The following is a 21,518-nucleotide window of genomic DNA, read 5'->3' as shown; positions in this document are numbered from 1 at the left end:
CAAATTTTTTAATGAAAATTATTTTCGGATTATTTGTGGTATTTATACGAAAATAAAAAGAAACATGCATTGATTTAGACTATAGTAATAAATTTTCTCATCAATTTTCCTTATAATAATAGAAACAGCTTCAACATAGACGATAAAATTGAATATCTATCAAAGTTTGATAATAAACGGTTATTTGCCTGTTCCATTCAATTTTAACAAAAGCTGGCAAACTCATATATATTTTAATCAATCAAAATAAAAAATAAATTTGAACATTATACTATTTTAAGCAAACATTTATTCTGTATTAATAATGCTTGCTTTTAAATAAAAGAATTTCATTTTTTTTTCAACATTTTTGAAATAAACCGTCACTCTGTTTATACTTTCAATGTTAATCAAATTTTTGGCAAAATGCAATCATAATTCGATTGAAAATAGAACGTTTCATTTAATCTATTTTTTTTTGAAATTTATTTTTGACTTTTCAGCAAAATGTACATGTTCTTTTCTTTCTTTGCGATATGCCTTTATGAAAACAATGGCAATGGAAAATGTAGAGTATACAATACTTATGAATACAATCAAAGTGAATGCTCGGAAATTGAAATTAACAATTTTCAACGAATTTCAAGTAATGCATTTAATGGACAGGAAAATTTATATGGTGTCACAATTATAAATGTTTATCAAATTCAAAAAAATGCATTTATAAATTGCCATAATTTATTTTACATTTCAATAAATACTCCAAATATTAATCTTGAAATAAATTCATTTTCATATTGTTCAAATTTAGAGAATTTATCAATATACTCAAAGAGCGAACTAATATTTGGTACAGAATATGATTCTTACCTAGATAAATGTAAAAAATTTTCAAACCTGGAATTAGTATCTGAAAGAAGACTTATAGTTGATGGAAGAACATTTGCATATATAAAAACTATTAAAAGTATAAAACTTCTATCACATGAATATTTAGCCATCGGAGATAAATTTTTTGAAAATCAAAAAAACCTGGTATTTCTCGATATTAATACAAATAGTTCGTTAAGCATTGGAACTAGCGCTTTTCAAGAATGCTCATGTCTTAAGAATCTTAATATAGAATGCAACGGAAGTGCTTATTTTTATTCTCAAGCTTTTTATAAATGCTCCAATTTAACTAACATTAAAATTAGAAGTACAGGTGATGGTTATTTTTCTAGTCCTTTCGAAATTTGTCATGAACTAGAAAATTTTAATATATATTGTGACGGAAATCTTAATATAAATACAATCTTTTATATGTGTCACAAATTAGAAAATGTTACTATCAAATGTAACGGGGATCTTACAATCGAACCACAATCAATTTTCCTTTGTAAAAATCTGAAAATTATTGATTTTGACTCAAATGGATCTATAATACTGAAAAGCAATGTTTATTATAAGAAAACTTCAATTCAATCTTGTGAAAATCTGGAGTTTGTTTATTTACATTCCAAAAAAACTCTTACAATTGAAAATAATTCATTTTCCAGCTTTCCTAAACTTTATTCAGTCAATCTGATATCTGAATCAAACATTAATTTATATGATTTTTCATTTAATTGCTCAAATTTAACATATCTTTCAATAGATGCGTCTGGATCAATATGTATTGGTAGATATGCATTTAACTCTAGCTATAATATTGAAGCCTTGTATATTTATTGTCCTGGATCACTTGAAATCCAACCAAACGCATTTTATAATTGTAATAATATTGATTCACTTAAATTGTTCTCTAATTCAGATATCATAATACAAAGTCAAGCTTTTAAATCATGTTCCTCCCTTGAAACAATTGATATTAAATCAGGAGGAATTATAATATTGTATGATCAAATTTTTATGCTTTGTAAAAGTACGAAACACGTTAATATTGAATCTGAAAAATCATTTGAATACGTAGCAAATTCAAATGCTTACACAAGCCAGTCTGTATTTAGATAGTGCGATAATTTGACTGATTTATCGATACATTCAAAAGGTAAAATAACAATACAAAAATATTTTGCATGCCTAATTTTAAATGAATTAAAGCTTAATATCACTTCAGAATCAGAAATTATAATATCCAATTATGCATTTTATCAGTGCCACAACCTTTCAACATTAATCATAAATTCACCTTCAAATATTAAAATCGGATCTGAAGCATTTAATTCAAACAAAATTGCAGAGCTTTCAATAGTAACGAATGGAGATATTTCGATTGGAAGCGATTCCTTTAAGAACTCAAAGAAATTGGCGGTGATTTATTTACAATCAGGTAGAAATTTGTATATTAGCTATTCTGTATTTGAAAATATAAAAAGTTTAGAAAGGATTGATATGCAATCCAAAGGATATTTAATTATTGATGATAAAGCATTCAAAAAAGCAGATGGTTTAAAAATTATTAATCTTCAATCAGGAGGAAATACATTGATAAGAACTTCTGCATTCTATGAATGCAGGATCATTTCTTCAGTCAATATTAATTCTAATGATCTTATAAACATATCAGACAAAGCCTTTTGTTATTGTGGAGAAAGCATGAATATAAATCTAACATCTAATAGTCATATTAATATCTTATCACAATCGTTCCAATTTTCAGATATTTATTCACTTTGCATTTCAGCCAATGGGAGATTGCATTTCTATCAATACAATAATAATGATCCAGATAATTTTGTAAATTCTCCATTTAAACAATGTAAACTCACTTCCATTGTTCTCCATTCTGGATCTGATTTGACAATCGATTCATTTGTTTTTTATAAACTCCCAAATCTTGAAACTGTCGAAATTAAAGCATTTGGTGAAATATATATCAGTTCCAAATCTTTTTATTCATGCATATATCTTACAAAAATTGATATTTCATGTAATAAATCTTTGCTAATTAAAGAATACGCATTTACTAACACCACACTCCTATCAACTTTAAATATGAATGTAAATGGATCAATTACGATTCGGAATTATGCTTTCCAAGATGCTGATAACATTGAAATATTAAATTTGATTTGCTCAGGTGGAGTATCAATTCTGGAAAATGCGTTTAATTCAATTGATAATTTATTATCATTAAATATAGAATGCAATTCGAATATTATACTCAATTCCAATTCTTTTTCTTTATGCCCAAATCTAACTACTTTAACCATTCATAGTAATTCATCAGTTGAACTTTCATCAGCATCTTTTTATAAGTGTTCAGCGCTTGAAACTATAACAATAAATAGTGGTGGAAACGTTAATATCAATAGTAATTCATTTGAAGATTGTGGAAAACTCAAATTTGCAAACTGTAAATCTGATGGTTCAATGACTATTTCTTCTGCATTTATTAAATGCTATAGTTTGGAATCAATTAAATTTTGTTCAAAAATGAAATTACAATTAAATGCAAGAGTTTTTGAGAGCATTTCATCATTATATTCAGTTGATATAAAATCAGAATCAATAGTTGAATTCAGTATGAATTTATTTAAAAATTGTTTTAACCTGACAGATTTAAGAATTTCTGCTGGTTATTTAACAATTCCAGATCAGTGTTTTTATTCTTGTTATAATATTCGATCATTTAAAGTTCATTCAACTTGCAAAAATATTAAAACAATGGCTTTTTATAACTGCACAAGTCTAATTAATTTCGAATTTGATGATTCTAATTCAGCAATCTCAATAGATTCTAATTCATTCCAAAATACAAATGCCATTAATATTTATATAGGACGTGATATTGAATATGCATCAAACTTACCATGGGAAAATTCAGCAATATCGATCAAATTTGACTATAATTCAACTATTAAATCAATTGGATTCAATAAATGGAAGAATCTTGTTCAAATATATATTGGATCAAAGATATTAAAAATTGAAGATTTGACATTTAGTTCAGCCTCAAATTTGAAAACACTCATATTCGAAGAAACAATGACACCAATAGAAATTAGCATGAACACATTCAAAACGAGTTTGAATATTGAAACATTAGTTATTCATCGTCCATTAAATTTGGAATATATTCCAAATGGTCATAAATTCAGAAATATTTCATTTTCAAATGTTGGTGATGTCTTAAGCAGTATGTTCTTTAATTCAGAAAATTTATCATATGTGGCTTTAGGCAAAGGAATTACTTCAATTGGAAACCGTTGTTTTTACTCAACTAGTATCATAGAAATAAATTTAATTGGTTGTTTGGACCTCAAATCAATTGGGAGTGAGGCATTCAAATCATGCCAATTACTTGAGAGAGTTAGGTTGTATCCATCTGTAGAAAGATTAGGTGAATCATGTTTCGAAGACTGTCCCTCATTAAAATATATTCCTCTTCCGAAAAAAATGTCATTCATAGGTGAGAAATGTTTTGCATCTTGTTACAGATTGCGTGATATCATAATTCCTCCACAATTAGAAATCATAAATCCTTCAACTTTTATGTCTACAGCTATTGAGAGAATTAAGTTAGACTATGGAGTATTTGTTAATAAAGATGCATTTAAGAATTGTACAAATCTTAAAACAGTTGAAATATTCGATCATTGTACACTTTATATTGCATCATTCAGTCTTTGCAATGCAATTGAACATGTCGTTTTCTATGAATATGTAACAATATATGAAGGAGCTTTCGATAAAATTAAAAATGTTTCATATTATGGTCTTGTTGATTATTGGAGTGATGACACATATAATCAGCTTCATGCGTTAAATATAAAAACAATTAATATCATTCCAGAATATGTATCCACAAAATATGCCGATATTCCTGTGAGATTCGTTAATTTTTCAAATAATTATTATCAACAATATAATCCAAATGATTCTGATATTCAAGAACTTCCGATATCAGTTCCAAATCCAGGAATACCATTCTATCGACAATACAGGAGACTAAATGTAAAAAGAAGAAGGTAAATCGTCGTGAAATAAAAATTTCATTTCCTTTTTAATTATAATCATGCAGATGCATTTTTATCTGCTTAATTTTCTCAAATTTGGAAATATTGAATATATCACATATTTAAAATTTATTGGAAACTGCAATGTATATTTATACTCTTCTAACTTTGCAAATGTTATCATATTCCTTAAAGATGTCCTTTTGGAAATCAATCAATTCTATAACTGTATCTCCTGTTTTTGAATCTAAACTTATATTAGATATGCAATGTTTAACGGATTTACTTCCATTTATCGCAATTATGGAAAGTATCTGAGCAGCAAGAACATCATTATTATTGTAAATTTTGAAATAAGTTTTTTTGAGATCTTCAGACATAGTAGGAATAAAACGAGGTAATGTTAAGTGCTCTGTATCCTTAGAAGCATAGTGGACAGCACCTTCATCGCATGAATGTGGGGGTGAGTAATAGTTTGTTGACTTTATCTTTTCTATGAATTGTTCTAATGTATCTGTATTCATCTAAATTATCAACAAGAAGTTTGTTGAAATAAGCCAATGATCCTGCATCTAATACAGAATGGCAACAAAAATGTAAAACAGAATCTTCAGATGCAGCAATTGATGCTAATGCTTATATTTGGTTGTCTCATTCAATGTATTTTTCAATTTTTTTTATCTTAGACTATTATGTATGAGCATAATGATTTGTTATATTAATTACATATCAATGAATGACTTTAATAATGCAGATATGCAGCTGATATTTCAAAATATAGAATAATGTCAAGATGTTTCTATTTAATTAGTGCCATTAGCATTTTCATTTATAAAAATAGATAATACCTGCCTTTGACTAAAGAACAACAATTGAATAATATCTTTTTAAAGATTTGATAGAAAGTAAGTTTAGTAGTGATCACACATTTGTGTATAATGATTCATTTATGTTCGCATGAAATGTTTACCCTAGAGCGGTTTATTCCATTAATTTTTTTAAACTTTGCAAATTGCCGAATCAAATGTCAGATTGATGAATAATTTTTACAAAGTATACAGATTACTTCTAGTAAATCTCTCAAAATCCATCAAGATAACCAAATTAGTGGAAAAATCGGTAACTTCTTCATTTATTTTCCACACAACTTTGGTAAAATTTTTAGCGTATTATAATAACTTGAATTCGTAAAGAAAGGTTAAGAAAAACTTAACTTTCCAATTCTAAATTTTTCAGTTAAAATTACCACCAATTTTGAATTGATAATTTTTTGTATGGTTAATTAATTAATTTCAACATCTTACTAATTTTTGATCTCTTATTTAAAATTTAGGAAAGTTCTTGGAATATAATTTTGACAGAAAATTTTGATTCAAAGAAAAATGAATTCTGCCATTGACATTAAATTTCACGCTATGATTATAGAACTTACCCTCGATTACGAGTATATTGGAGCTCACATTAATGAATATATTGAAGCAGAAAACCTGTTTGATGTATTTTATTTTGAAGATCTCGAAATGATCTTCAAATATGTAAACATGACTCCAGAAATTTACAATTCTATTCATAAGTTAGCAAATGGTAAATTTGATATATCTAAATTATTCAAAAAATCAAGCTGTACTGCAAAAAATCTTCAGGACGTAATTTCAACACTCGAAATCATCAAAGAAAACATGAATGTTAATTTGTTAAATGATTCAATCATTGTTTTAAAGAATTTAAACGTATTTCTTTCAGATCCTTCAATTCTTGAAAACTCAGATGAACGAATTAGAACTGGAATTCTTGGAAATATTGACGAACAGGAACGAACACGAATAAATGAATATTTAACACTAAGAGCCAATAATAAAGAAAAAGATTTGAAAATTGCACAGCTAACAGAAATGAATAACAAAACGACGGAATATCTCAAAATAATTTCAGAGTATGATTTCTACACAGATTTTGATACAGTTTATAATCTTTTTAAAGAATTAATAGAAAAAGATAATACAGTTATTCTTAAAATTGCAATAAATGGAGGACTTACAGAACACAGAGGCCCTGGTAATTGAACTATTCTTCATGAAGCTTGCAAAAATGGAGAAATCAAACTTGTAAAATATTTATTTGATTATGGAGATGATATTGAAAAAAGAGATGATCGTGGGTGGAGACCGATTCATTTCGCATCAAGCAATGGACATATAGATATTGTTAATTTTCTTATTGCACGCGGAGTTAATATAGAAGCAAAGGATATATTTGGAAATTTCCCTCTTTTACTTGCTTCAGAGAACGGACACATTGATGTAGTAAATGAACTTATTTCTTCTTGGGTTAGGATTAATGAAAGAAATAAAGATGGTATTACTGCATTGCATTATGCATCAATTAAAGGAAATCTTGAAATAGTTAAAATTCTTATTGCAGAAGCAGCGATAATTGATAATACCGATAATTTTAGATATACACCACTCCATTATGCAATGATGAATGGACATTCTGAAGTTGTAAAATATCTTTTATCCGTTGGAGCTAATAGAGAAATTAAAAATATGTATGGTCGCCGTCCAGTAGATTATGCTCCAATCGGCCTTTGTTTTTAAATATGATTTGTTGATTAAATTATTATGTTTATTTACAAAATGAATACATTTTATTGTAATTTCCTCATTAATAGTATAATCAACTGGTTTTTTGTGCATTATCTTTTTGTAATATTGATATATATATGCGCCATGTGAAAGTAGCAGTTTAAATTAAAAATGTATACATTATCTTTTTATTCACATCAAGATAAATGGAGTTATTAGCGTAATTGTAGTGGTAAAACCTGATCTTGAATGAGCAATAGATTGACAAATATAATTACAATCTGTTCTAAATGATGATCTTGATATTTTATGTGCTTTAAATAAAAGAATAGTAGCAGTTGGACAGGTAATTGCACCACAATTATTAAGCAACGGACAACCTTCAAAAGCTTTGCTTCCAATAGAAGAAACATGTGTATTTGTGCCAAGAAAGATATATGAAAGCTTCGAACATCCATAAAAGGCCATGTAATCAATTATATCAATATTTCTTCCGCTAAATATAACTTTTACTAAATTAGTACACGCATAGAAAGAATAAGAACCTATTTTTTCCATAGCTGCTTGAACAACAAATGTTTGAATATTACTACTAGGAATAAATGTAATTACTTTGGTTTCATTGTAGTAAGTTAAAGCTCCATTGCTGAACTTATATTGCTTATCATTAGGATCCAACTTGATAGACTGCAATAATGGACAGTCAGCAAAAGTACCTCCATTTATTTCACTTATCTTGCTATTCAGCGATAATGTAACTATTTTTAATGATGTGCAGCCCATGAATGCATAGAATCTAATCAACTTAATGCTTGCAGGAATCGTAAATAACGCTAACGAAACACAATCTCTGAAAGCAGATTCAAAAATAGTAGTTGTTCCTTCATTTAACGTTAAGGAAGTCAACATAGTGCAGTTCTTAAAGCATTCTTCCGAAATTGATTCTGCAAAGATATTCACTTCTGCAATATTACTATTTGTAAATGCACCATAACCCAAAGTAATTTTGTTTGATGAAATGAAAGTTGTAACTCCTGAATTCATAAAGCAATAATTTTCAATATTTGACACTTGTGTTCCACTTAATCCAATATCGCTTATGCTATAGCAGTTGAGGAATGCATTTGCTTTTATTGTTGTTATCGAACTTGGCAATGTCAAAATTTGTAAGTTTTTGCAATCCTTAAAACAATTTTCAGGGATTACTGTTAATGGACATGAGTTCGAAAATGATATTGAAGTCAGGGATTGGCAATTTTCAAAGCAAGATGCACCTAAATTATTCAAACTGTCAGGAAGGGAAATAGTTTGAATGGTTGATTGAGAAAAACATTCCTCACCAATCCGGCTTAACAAGTTTCCTTGGAATTTAATTGTTTTAAGATTTTTATTCATGAATGTTCTAGCTCCAATTGTTGTTGCTTCTGGAGGCGCCGTTATTTCCAGATTAATATCATTTCCGAAGAATTCAATAATGCTTGTTTTTCTATTTGATAGTAGCATTTGACTATAGTAATTAAAGTTTGTATTCTGATTAGAATCAATATCAAGCTTTTTACACCCATAGAAAACAGATTCTCCAATATTGGTAAGAGTTGAAGGAAATACAATTTTAGTAAGAGAAATGCAATTATAAAAGGCATTATTGTAAATTGTTGTTGTTGAATTAGATAAAGTAATACTTTGCAACTGTTGGCATTCTTTAAATATACTATCTTCGACAATCACTACTTTTTCTGGAAGAACAACATTAACAAGATTTGATTCTGAGAAACAATATGGTCCAATTGAGGAAACACTTTCGTGAAAAGTAATACCGGATAATCTACAATTACTAAAGCAAGCAACACCAATTTTATTAACAAAACTTGGAACTAAATAATTGCCTGTATACTTAGAAGTAACGTAAATTAAAGTATCATTATTTGTTCCACTAAAAATTGATAATCCATCTGATTTAAAGTTGGGATTCTCAGAATCAATTATTATTTCATCTAGGAAAACTTTGTGCAAACATGTGCCTGATAATTCAGTTACCTTTTTTGGAATGAAAATAGATGTTATTTTAGAACCAGCAAATGCTTCCGATCCAATTATTTCTAATTGAGATTCAGGATTAATTGTAATGGAGGAAAGAGATCCAGAGAATGCCCCTCCATCTTGAGAAGACCATTCATATATCTTCACTACGGAATTCGGCAAAGAAATTGACTTCAAGCCACACCATCCAAAACATCCGCTCCCGATTTCCCTCAGGTTCGGGGGAAGAGTTATTGATTGCAGTTTTAGACATAGTCTAAATACAGAATTATTCAGATATGTCAATAAGGTGCAATATTGCATATCAACCGTTTCTAAAGCGGATTGAAAGAAACAGTAACTACAAATATTTTGGACTTTAGCTTCAGGGAAAAATGATAAAGATCTAATGTTATCTTTGCATTTGGAGAATGGTCCACCAACATCGCCTGACGTGGTCCCAATTGTAATAACTTCTTTTGGAATAACAAGATCTCCGCTAAAATCATCAGGTGCACGGATGAGAACAGTTCCATCTTCACTATACTCAATACCATTTTGAACACATAGTATAAAAAGTATCAATTAATCAATAAAAATACATTAAAAAAAAGGTTAGATTTTTTATATTTACCGTGTAAATCTTTGAATTTATCTCAATTTTTGATAAAAAACGGGTAATATATTTATTGAGGCAATTACAGTCCTTGAAATTCTTAAAGAATTGTGCGCAAGAACATACTTTCTGGCGAATAAAAATTTATAGATAATAAAGTGATTTTTACTTAAAATTATGAATAATATTTCAAATTATGGGAAAGAACAGATCTTTATTAAGGATAAACTATATAGCAGTTAACACGTAGTAATATTTCCAATTAGATTATCTAATAGGTTAAAAAGAGGCTGATAAAGAAACGGAAATTCAGGTTCTAAATGGAGAAATACCTTATTGTGCTAGATAGCATAAATAACAAACAGTTTAATGATAGCATCAAGGTATAATTAATGCAATATGCTTATCTGATTAAGAAACAATCAATTAGGTGAAATTTAAAGGGAAACATAAAGTAATGAGCTACACATAGGTTACATAGCAGAAACAACTAACAAACGGATGATAACTTCATTATTTTAACATGATTACATCAATAATTCTATAATTTTTCCAATATTAATAGAAAATATTTAAGATATAACAAGCAAATATCACAAAATTATCATTATAATTGACAAATATCCAAATTCGATATAAAAAATTGATAAAAAAGTGACACCATTGTTATTTTTATGGAAAAAGTTCGGCATTCAGCTAGAAATTTCCATGAACAAAAAGGAAAATTTGTTATTTTTTCTGCTTTCGGTAAAGTGAAAAAGACTTTCGGGTCAAAAGACGTAGTTATTGTTCTTCATGACGGTGGAGCAGCATTATGGGATAAAAAATGCGAAAATGGACCGTTTTTATATGGCTCATGGATTACCCTACAGTCATTAAATATAGATAATGATAAAATAACTCTTTCTTTCAGAAATAAAGATTCTGATCCAACTGTTTTAGAATTCGAGACAACAGATTCTAAATTTGCTTTTGGAGCTATTGGTGATATTTTACAGCATGTTCTTTACGGATTTGAACAAGAATCTCTCAAATTATCCAAATTTAAGTTTTCTCCATCGCGTCCGACAACGATGTCAATAATGTCCCGATTAATTGAACGTGCAGAGACCGAAAAAATGAAAATAACTGGTGATCAAATCGATAAAATTGAAGATATTTTTGAAATTTCCAGACCTGCGTTTAATCTATCGGATATACCAGATGTGCAAAATATCCTTATCGCTGTATTCGATATCATACCGATGACTAGCTTCATTAGAGAGTTAATAATTCCAAATCTCGATTTTCCAACTCAATATAGGATATTATCGATTCTCCTTCAACAGGCACCATCTATATATCACTTAACATTTACTGGCGAAGCAAATAATCGAATAGAATTCTTTGAATCTTTAAATCCAAATTCCATAAATTTGACTTCACTTTCATTCATAGATACGAACATAAAAATACCAGAACTTAATAAACTCTCAACGATCAACTCTACGGCCAATTTTAACTATATTTCGTTCCAAAACGCATTATCAGCCGAAGCCTTGGATTTTTTATACAACGGATACCTCTCGGCATCTTTGCCAAACCTAATTTCCTTAAATCTTGACAATACAAAGAATCTTTCCTTTGATAAAATTGCAAATCAAATTTCGAAGCTGAAAATGCTCTCAGTTGCCAATTGTAACATAGAAATCGGATCTGCGTTGGATCTATTAACTACAAATGCTCCAGAATTGAGATTTTTGAACATGTCATCAAATTCATGCGAAAACATAAAGAAGAAACTTAAATTACCACCAAAATTATCATTTATGTCATTTGGCGATGTTAGTTGGAAGCCAGGAACTCTTGTTTCTCTTCTAAAAATTATTTTTGAAGAAATTCCAGATAATTCGAAATTAGATCTCTCAGATGCCCATGTAGATGATGAAGAATGGCCATCCGTATTTAACTTCCTTGCAAAACAGAATGGAATGAGACTTCAGAATTTTTATTGGAGTAATAACAAGATTTCTCCTGAACTATGCACTTTCTTTGACAACTTCCCTAATCTAGTTGTTCTCTACATGTCAGGAGTCCTCTCCGAGTCATCTTTAGAGCTAGTTAACCAGTTTTCTGTTTCATTACAGAAAATGACCAACTTAAAGACCCTCAAACTCACCGGAACAGACACAGTATTCCTTGGAACCCAAGGTTTGGCCTCTATTTCGAAGGCTTTTGCTTCATTAACAAATCTTGAGTATTTAGACTTATCCGGGAACAAAATCCGAGACGAGGGATTCTCTACGCTCAGCAATACCCTTTCGAAATGCACGAACATGAAGACATTCGTTTGTGACAACAACGATTTGGAAAATCCAGAGTCACTTGTCAACTTTTGCAAACTTTATCCATATCCATACAGTTTCCCATTGAACGACATCAACAAATTCGAGTCTATTAAGAAGATCCACAACTCACAAGTTAATGAAGTTTGCAAAAGCAACAGAACCAATGCATCCCGCATGAATTTCCTTAGTCTTCTCCAATCAGATGCCGACATTAATTCTAAATATCCTAAACCGGCTAAGAATCCTCTTGATTCTCCTTCTAATGTCTATTATTATGAATTTTGTTCACCATTTCCTAACTCAATTAGCAAAGAATTTGGTGAATACATTAATTCACTTGGAAATCCCACTAAAACACCATATCCAAACAAACAAGATTCCGAAGAAAATTTTGTTCATCAAAAGCCACGACGAAAGATTGTTTCAGATACAGAAGATGATGATGATGACGAAGCTGAAAAGAATCCAGAGTCAGATTCATCCGAAACACAATCATCTAAGAAACAAGAGTTCAAACTTCGCAGCAACTGGGGCAAATCTATTACATTTGATGACAGCGACACATTTGTTCCAAAACCACGTCCAGAAGGAGAAAAGCGGCGTCGCCTTTATTCAGATGCAGGTGACAAACCTTTTAAATGTCCTATTCCTAAGATTCCACGTCCAGCTAAAGAATCGGTCCATGCATCTAAGAAACGGACGAAACATCCAGATATTTCAGACGATTCAGACTCTATTCAGTCACCAGAAAAAGAAGATCAAATGATCAATGTCGTCAAACCTAAAGTTAAACAAGTTATTGTTCCATCTCTTGACGGCTTCAGCAGCTCTAACGAGTCTACAGTTACAAGTGAAGACGAAGAAGACGAAACATTCGAACCTAAAGAAGCAGACTGGTCATTCCCTCTTCGATACGTCCCTCCTCCTCAAGACACAGAGAAGATCGTTCGAAATCTTGGCGATAAATACAGTCTTGGATCATTATTGACAGCTGTTAAGAGAAGCTGATTTATTTTATATATTTATTTGTTTGTAAATTTATTTATTTATCTATATAAACTATCAATTATATTTTAAAGATCCAAATCTAATTATTGATTCGAAATCGATATCATATTTATCTATATAAACTATCAATTATATTTTAAAGGTCCAAAGTTTGTATGGCAATCATCATTTCTAATTATATTTATCTTTTTACAAATGTGATGGCTGGTAAAAATGGAACAAAAGTGTGATTCTCAGGTTTATGATTATTTAAATTAATGTTTTAAATGAACTTATATTCATATCTAAACAAGATTAATAGCACAATTACACCCATATTTAAATTCAAATTTCTGACAACAAACATGAAGCGCTATGCCATACTGGCGTAAGTACACACTAAAATTTACACTTTTCGGACGTGTTTTCAGGGGCGCGAAGCGACCCAAAAATGTCGGAAAAGTGTAATTCTCAGGTATATGATTATTTTTGCTTTTAATGCCGAACAGCATTTGAATCAAAAACAATCGTATATCCGAGAATTTTTGTTTCAAAGCACGAATAAATATGTCAAATTTTAGGAAACTACGATAAATATTATTTGGTCAAGAAACATCCCTATTTACAATATCTTAACAAAAGTTTAATCTTTTGTTGTAATTATTTAAATTACAAATTTATGTCAAACAAAAAATTTTCAAAAATTTTGACATTTTTTATGAAAATGTTTTTCATTTCTTCCTTATTCAAATCAATTATCGAATACATTTATCAACTGTTCTATTTCGTGAGGTCATTCATATACGTACAATGGTATCATAGATACATTCATTATAACGTTAGTTTATCAAAATATTTTATTCTTGAAAGATCATATAATAAAAATAACGACATAGTTCTGGAATTCAAACTTATTATTCCACAAGATGTCTTAGACTTTCTAGAACGTATTGAAACTCCAAAAGGTATATATTTTAAGGGACTTGATGTTTTCTATCTAAGTCATTTTCTTCCATTTACAAGAGGAATTAAACTCAGTCCAGAAGACTTTGATAATGTTGCTAAACGTGCCATTGGGATTATTCTTGAAGACTATAAATATTACGAACATTGCTTTTCCCCTGATAGAATGCGGGACTTTTGTTTTGTATGTCGGACAATAATTTTAGAATACTTGTTGAAAGATGAAAAGACACCAAAAAGTGTGATTTCATTCATTCGAAGCATATCAAAAACAGCAAAAACCACAAATGATTTTATAATTTATTTCTTGAATCCTGATATAGACGACTCTAAACATATTGATCTTCATAAATATCGTTATTTAAAACTCGACGAGTACAATCCAGTGAAAGAATACCTCGAATGTCATGATAAAGGAATGAAATTTATTGAGTGCCGAGACTATTATCTTGGAATCTTCGACCATTAATAGTTATAATCTTATATTATTTGATATTTTCATAATAAGTTATTAGAAAAATAACATGTCAAAAGATTTGGTATATAAATATCAATCTTTTATTTATGCTTACAGATTATAGTATATGACAAATCTATGTCACTTTATTATTTATTCTTGCTTTAGATTTATTAAAAGAAAGCAAATAAACTAGATTAACAACTGCCTTTATAATTACAAATTTTGTTATATTAGAAATAATCATTCATCATTGTTTACTAAAATTCTGTAAAATACTAATGTTTTCTGTTATCATATAATAAGTTAAGAATTACATTTTTTCTGTTATAATTAGAAATTAAGCACATTGATATTATCTTTATTTAAATAAATATTTTAAAAAAACAAGCTTGAGGGCGCACTTACGCACATCAGACTTTAACTCAAATTTCTGACAACTGGAATGAAGCATCATTAAAAATTAACATTGAACAGCAGAATTCACATTCCATGTTATACAGATATAAGTTTCAAAACACAAATAAAAATAGCAAACTCTCGGAAAGTACGATAAATATTATTTGGTCAAGAAATGTCCCTATTTACAATATCTTAACAAAAGTTTAATCGTTTGACATTTTTAATGAGAATATTTTTCTTTTCGTCTTTATTCAAATCAAATATAGAATACATTGTTCAAATATTCTATTTTGTGAGATCATTCATATACGTAAAATGGTATCATAGACACTTTCATTATAACGTTAGTTTATCAAAATATTTTGTTATTGAAAGATCATTAAATCAAAATAACAATGTTGTGCTGAAATTCAAACTCGAGATTCCACAAGATGTCTTAAACTTTTTAGAAAGCTTTGAAACTCCAAACGGCACACATTTTAAGGGACTTTACGTTTTCTTTCTAAGTCATTTTCTTCCATTTACAAGAGGAATCAAACTTAGTCCAGAAGACCTTGACAATGTTGCTAAACGTGCTATTGGAATTATTCTTGAAAATTATAAATATTACGAACATCGCTTTTCTCCTAATAGAATGCGGGACTTTTGTATTGTATGTCGGACAATAATTTTAGAATACTTGTTAAAAGATGAAAAGACACCAAAAAGTGTGATTTCATTCATTCGAAGCATATCAAAAACAGCAAAAACCACAAATGATTTTATAATTTATTTCTCGAATCCAGATATCAACGACTCTAAACATATTGATCTTCATAAATATCGTTATTTAAAACTCGACGAGTACAATCCAGTGAAAGAATACCTCGAATGTCATGATAAAGGAATGAAATTTATTGAGTGCCACGACTATTATCGTGGAGACTTTGAACGTTTCTATTAAAAACTAATTTTCATGAATATTTAGGGATGTCTATAGTCATTGGGGGTGTTTTTAAAATAAGGCTATAAATTTATACTTATTGTAAGAGCGTTTAATGTCCTGCAGCATGCTTCCTAATTTCCCTGATTTTCGTCAGTCAATTCTGTTTTCAGTTTAAATCTCAAATTATTTATGTTAAAACGGGTAATTTACCTTGGTTAATAGTTGATATTTTGATACAGAAATCAACTATTCAGATATATGGATAAATATTAATCCAGTTAATGGAAATCTCAAATCCCATCGAAATTAATTTGTTGAATCCTACGATCATTGAGACTCCATGGGACATTTAATAGTATAATCGAGTTACAATTCACTGAATTTTCATCAAATAATTTTGACTAAATTACATATCGTTTTTATTGCCCAGATTTTTTTATTCTATTGCATAAGTAGTCTAAGTTTTAGGTATGATTTAACAAGAAAACCAATGCTAAAAATGTTTAATCAAAGAACCATTATTGATGTCAATAATTATTGGATGATTTAAACTAAATACTTAATGATGAATTATCTTATCAACATAATCAATACAATAGCAAGTCACAGACTATGGTGCCTCGAAAAGTTTGTTAGTTTATTTAAAAGAATTCAAGAAATTTATGAAATTTCGAATGATTTAAATTTTTCATGCTTCGAATTGAAGAATATTCTTATCAAATGCAATATTATTACACAAGAGCTTTCCTATGATTATGAAAAGAAAACAACAGACGAAATGTATCAAATTTTCCAAAAAATACGATTGCTCATGCTTTATTTTGGGATGATATACAAGAATTTCAGCATTTTTCTGGAACAGATGATTTTAACTTCAATCAATCTGTTAATTTTGAATTTTTGATTGATATGGCCGCAAAATACGGGATTGTCAAATATTTTAAGTTGATATATCTTAATAATGCAAAGTTATCTATTCATACTCTTGAAAAATCATTCATTGGCAATAAGTTCGAAATTATAAATATTTGCGAACAATCTTTTTCTCCAAATCGACATTGTATAGAGAATTGCGTGAAGTGGTACAGAAATGACAGCTTGCAGTATCTGAAATCTAAATATGACTTAGATTTTTCGTTTTTAGTTTCATTATCTTCTTATAACTTTTTAATTTTCGATCAAATGCTGAACGAAGTAAATGATATTGAGTATTTAGATTGTACTGGAAGAACTGCATTTAGCTCAGCTGTTGAATTCGGTTTCCTTCCAATTGATGAATACCTTTTCGACAAAAATCCTCAAATCAACAAAATTGGATAATTCTTAAGTCTTTTCTTTATTTCTTCAAAATAATTAAATAAACAGCGTATAGTTCATTTGGAAATTGTTGAGGCATCGTTACTCGAAATTATTTTAACTCTTCCAAGTATAGATCAATCTCAAATAATTGATTTGTTTTATTGCAACAATAAATTGGTATAGAATCTGTCACAATAGTTATTCATTGTATATAATAAAATGCTTAGATACATGTCATGCAAATAACAAAAGAACAAAAACTTCATGTGCATACTATTTAATTCTGATATGTATAAACTTTGATGTAATGTTGAGGTACCTTTTTATCTTAATATGAATAGTTTCAAAGGAAATTTCATATAGTAGCATGTATATATAATTGAATTAAAGCACTTTAATGATCCAAAATTCAGGTGCAATACAAATATAACTTCATGAAATTAATGAAGTAATGAAGCGCTCACCATGTCAAATTTTTCGTATATGCAAAACTTTTGGTAAACTTAAAACTAGAATCTGGAATAATCTATTAACATGGAAAATCTTTATATTTTTTATTGGAATATATTTCTTGGAAGATTATTTCTTTATAAGCCACTGACATGAATATACTCTTCCACGCAAGCACATCAAATCTTAAAGAATGTCTTAAGGGTGCACTTACCACTTTCTGACATTCTCTCAATTTTTTTGACACACAAGCTTTATATCACAATATTCTCATGTCAAAAGTTAATATTCTTGGTCAGGAGAAAGTAAATATAAATCACTATATAGTACCTAATATGGCTGCTATACTTTATATTAATGACTATATGTAGAGATTTCTCATATCATGAATATTTCAGTAAACTATCACTGTGTGCGATATGATGATATAACTATTTTGGTTACAAAATGAGTTTGTGATGCTTATAAAAGTACTTATTTAATAGTTTAGAGATACCCTCAATATGGAGATTTTTTTTCAAATTATAGAACTATTTGAAATACAATAGAGACCAACACTGATATGGAAGTATAGGATATCAAAGAACCTTTATAATGGTAATACTATGATGAACAAATACTAAAATCTGACTCGGTTATAATCAAATTTTTGATCTCATGGAAATTGAAAAAGTAAAAATTTGAGGGTATATATATACATATATTTTTATTTAATTTTGAAGATATTCATCAACTTTTCCATCTATAATAGCTTGATAAATATTGTTACAAGCTTCAGCCATTTCTTCGTCAGTCAATACATCGCATGCTTTTAAGAAATCATACAGTTGAGGATGTATCTTATTGCAGATGTGAATTAAAGTATTTCCAGAGTTATGAGGAACTTTATCTTTGATTTCGATCCAGATTCTGAAGAACTCGTCATTCAACTTACCTGTGATGCGGAATTCAGAGATATCTGCTTTCAAATTGAAAGCTGCAGGGAATTTTCTGGATTTGTCTCCATTTATCCATTCTGTGGCTATTTCTTGAAACTGAATTAATTCTTGTTTAGTAAACGGAAAACTTTTCTTAAATTCTTTGATTGCGTCATAATATTTGATTAGTTTCATTGCGCAGATGCACGTATTGTACAAATCCTTGGTTGGATTCTGTAGCGTATCTTTGGAATATCTCACGGCTTTTTCTAAAAGAATTGATCCGAAATCAACTCCAATCGTGTTTTCTTCTTTCCAAAGCTGAGTGAGTTGCTTGGCTTGGAGAGAATGCATAGTCTTAATGGATGTGCACGTTTTGATGTACGGAAGAAGAGATAAAGCTGTAAATGCAATATCATTCGAAATGTATTGAAGAAAACCAGCGTAAGTGGCAATGATTTCGGAATTTGGCTTGCCTAAGTTCTCATAAATTAATTGGGAGAAGTTCACCGACTCTTTGATTTCTAATTGGTCTTTTGCTGCTTCTAATTCTTTGCATGGGAAGCTAATGCTCTTAACCACATCTTTAAGACCAAATTTAGACTGGAAATATGGAATATTTGGCCTGAATTGAGTATCTATGACGGTATGTAATGTAACTTTGCCAGTTTTGTCTGGTTTTCCGTTGATAGGTATTCCAAGTTTATAGAGACCGAGAACATCTCGAGTGATATCGAAAAATATCGTGTAAATAAAGTAATTTGAGAATATTAATCTTAGTGCTCTCTTAACATCATCATCTGGGTCGAAAATGATAAATCCGTCTTGAAGTTCTATTGATTCTTCTGCTGAATCGTCAATATAGTAATTAATTAAATCATTGTGATTTACAAAGCATTCTGCGAACTGAATAACAAAGACATCGTTTAAGTCTGCAACATTGATCTTTCCTTCTGTGTCGACAGCCAAATATTTGTATTGTTTGGGATGATTTTTTATGTAATCAGCCAAATCATTGCAATATTTAATTAGCTTATCCTTATTTTGGTTTTTGTAGACAATTGTGTGCGTTCTTCCTGTAATTGGGCATTTGAATGTGCTTGGAAGCATGAAAAAAAAATGAAATTTTGTGAAAAAATTTGATAGAAGTGCTACCACTCTCAATTTTGAGTTTTTTGCTCAAAATATATGGGGAAATAGTTTTATTATATATCATAGATGCCAAATGTGTCGTTTATTTGGATTTTTTATTTAGCGGTTGTTCTCAAAAAAGAACCTTAAATATTTGACACTCTCACTTTTTCAGCATCCTGATAATATGTTATGAACGAATTTCATAAAGAGAAGTCGAAATAATTCAATATGGACACGTTAGATTTCATTGAATTTCTTTGAAGCACCACTATCAATATTTTGTTTGATTACTAACAAATTTTTATTTTTCTATATATTCATCATTATCTTTGAGTTTGTAAGTAAGAATACATGAATATTATTTTGTCAAAGCAATATTTTGTACTTCAAAAATGCTCATTGCAAAAGAATTCCAATATTTTTATCTAATCATTATGACTATCGTATTGTCAATTAGACAATCAACTTCTTCCATTCAATAAATACTATAATGCGAGAGTTTTACGTAGTTTTCAAAGATAATTTAAAAAATGATACTGTTATCTTTCACATTAACCATCGTAATATAGATACTAATATCTTTATTCACATTATATGATCTTTACGAAGCTTAATTCATGCTATATTCACTAATTGATCAAAAAATATTTGTTATTCCTTAACAATTGCAAAATATGAAAAGCTTAATAGCTGTATCAATAGTGCTCATTACTGAGCTATATTGAAGCAGTAAATTATAGAAACTTAAAATTTCAAAAATTGTTTTTATTAAATGACTAGGCTATAATAGATACGAATCTTTTGATTGCATAAAAAGCAAATCAGCATGCTATATAAGTTAGAATATAAATATTCATTTTTCATTATTTGAAAATTTTGATCCTAGTTAGTGATGGTAATCTACTATGGATATGAAACATAATCATCATAATTCAAGTATACTATATTGCTTAATTGATCTTATTTGAGATTGTAATTTTACTAATTTTGAATAAATAGGAAAATCAAACTGTTACTAATAATTAGATTATGCTAGTAGTACTTATTCATTCATCATATTTGGTATTTTATCTTTTGTCGTTGAAATTGCAAATATTATTTTGGGGTGAAGCAAACAAGGCGATCATTGGGTAGACTTTTACTGTCACCTATAGGACTAGATTTTCGTAGTAAAGTCTGAGGCAATGAAATCAAAGTTTGGGCGTGGCGGCACTTCTATTTTGATTTTAGGCAATTTGTGAAGTCAAGATTAGTCAAGTAAAATTCAAGTACAACTATAAGCAAATTAGCCTTACCACAATATTGGATTCTGATAAATTACTCATCAATCTTTTGACTTGTAAAATTTTTATGGGGCATTATCATTTTCGTCTGGCATCTGAATTATTGAACTATAACTCTATTTCTAATAATTTAAGCGCAATCTACCCATGCACAACTTTATTTAATAGCTCCTTGTGCATGTTATCATTCTAGTTCCAACTTCAAAATGTTTCATTTTTTGTGATTTTCCAGTCA

The 21,518-nt window shown here is 29.0% G+C and overlaps 6 protein-coding genes across 6 annotated transcripts, besides 2 other annotated features; 3 read left to right on the top strand and 3 right to left on the bottom strand.

The window, feature by feature from the left end:
• Positions 1 to 2,955: 2,955 nt before the first annotated feature.
• On the top strand, positions 2,956 to 4,935 carry TVAGG3_0341470 (surface antigen BspA-like family; the record flags this gene model as incomplete). Its single annotated transcript, XM_001581273.1, has 1 exon — positions 2,956 to 4,935. The coding sequence occupies one exon, from the start codon at positions 2,956 to 2,958 to the stop codon at positions 4,933 to 4,935; it is 1,980 nt and encodes a 659-aa protein (XP_001581323.1).
• Positions 4,936 to 5,071: 136 nt separating this feature from the next.
• On the bottom strand, positions 5,072 to 5,443 carry TVAGG3_0341460 (uncharacterized protein; the record flags this gene model as incomplete). Its single annotated transcript, XM_001581274.1, has 1 exon — positions 5,072 to 5,443. One exon carries the CDS (start codon positions 5,441 to 5,443, stop codon positions 5,072 to 5,074), a length of 372 nt encoding a protein of 123 aa, XP_001581324.1.
• Positions 5,444 to 6,301: 858 nt separating this feature from the next.
• Positions 6,302 to 6,982, top strand: TVAGG3_0341450 (ankyrin repeat protein family; the record flags this gene model as incomplete). Its single annotated transcript, XM_001581275.1, has 1 exon — positions 6,302 to 6,982. One exon carries the CDS (start codon positions 6,302 to 6,304, stop codon positions 6,980 to 6,982), a length of 681 nt encoding a protein of 226 aa, XP_001581325.1.
• A 714-nt stretch (positions 6,983 to 7,696) lies between these two features.
• On the bottom strand, positions 7,697 to 9,847 carry TVAGG3_0341440 (surface antigen family; the record flags this gene model as incomplete). Its single annotated transcript, XM_001581276.1, has 1 exon — positions 7,697 to 9,847. One exon carries the CDS (start codon positions 9,845 to 9,847, stop codon positions 7,697 to 7,699), a length of 2,151 nt encoding a protein of 716 aa, XP_001581326.1.
• Positions 9,848 to 10,813: 966 nt separating this feature from the next.
• On the top strand, positions 10,814 to 13,511 carry TVAGG3_0341430 (uncharacterized protein; the record flags this gene model as incomplete). The annotated part of the gene is made up of 1 exon (XM_001581277.1): positions 10,814 to 13,474. One exon carries the CDS (start codon positions 10,814 to 10,816, stop codon positions 13,472 to 13,474), a length of 2,661 nt encoding a protein of 886 aa, XP_001581327.1.
• A 4,636-nt stretch (positions 13,512 to 18,147) lies between these two features.
• Positions 18,148 to 18,180: a mobile genetic element.
• Positions 18,148 to 18,180: a terminal%2Cinverted (terminal inverted repeat of tvBac_53III transposon ID:TVAGG3_0341420).
• Positions 18,181 to 18,415: 235 nt separating this feature from the next.
• Positions 18,416 to 19,996, bottom strand: TVAGG3_0341410 (ribonuclease H-like family; the record flags this gene model as incomplete). Its single annotated transcript, XM_001581278.2, has 1 exon — positions 18,660 to 19,976. One exon carries the CDS (start codon positions 19,974 to 19,976, stop codon positions 18,660 to 18,662), a length of 1,317 nt encoding a protein of 438 aa, XP_001581328.1.
• Positions 19,997 to 21,518: the final 1,522 nt, after the last annotated feature.

This window comes from Trichomonas vaginalis, chromosome V, assembly GCF_026262505.1.
Source record: "Trichomonas vaginalis G3 chromosome V, whole genome shotgun sequence".
Lineage (NCBI taxonomy): Eukaryota > Parabasalia > Trichomonadida > Trichomonadidae > Trichomonas > Trichomonas vaginalis.
This window is presented reverse-complemented; position numbering and strand designations above follow the sequence as displayed.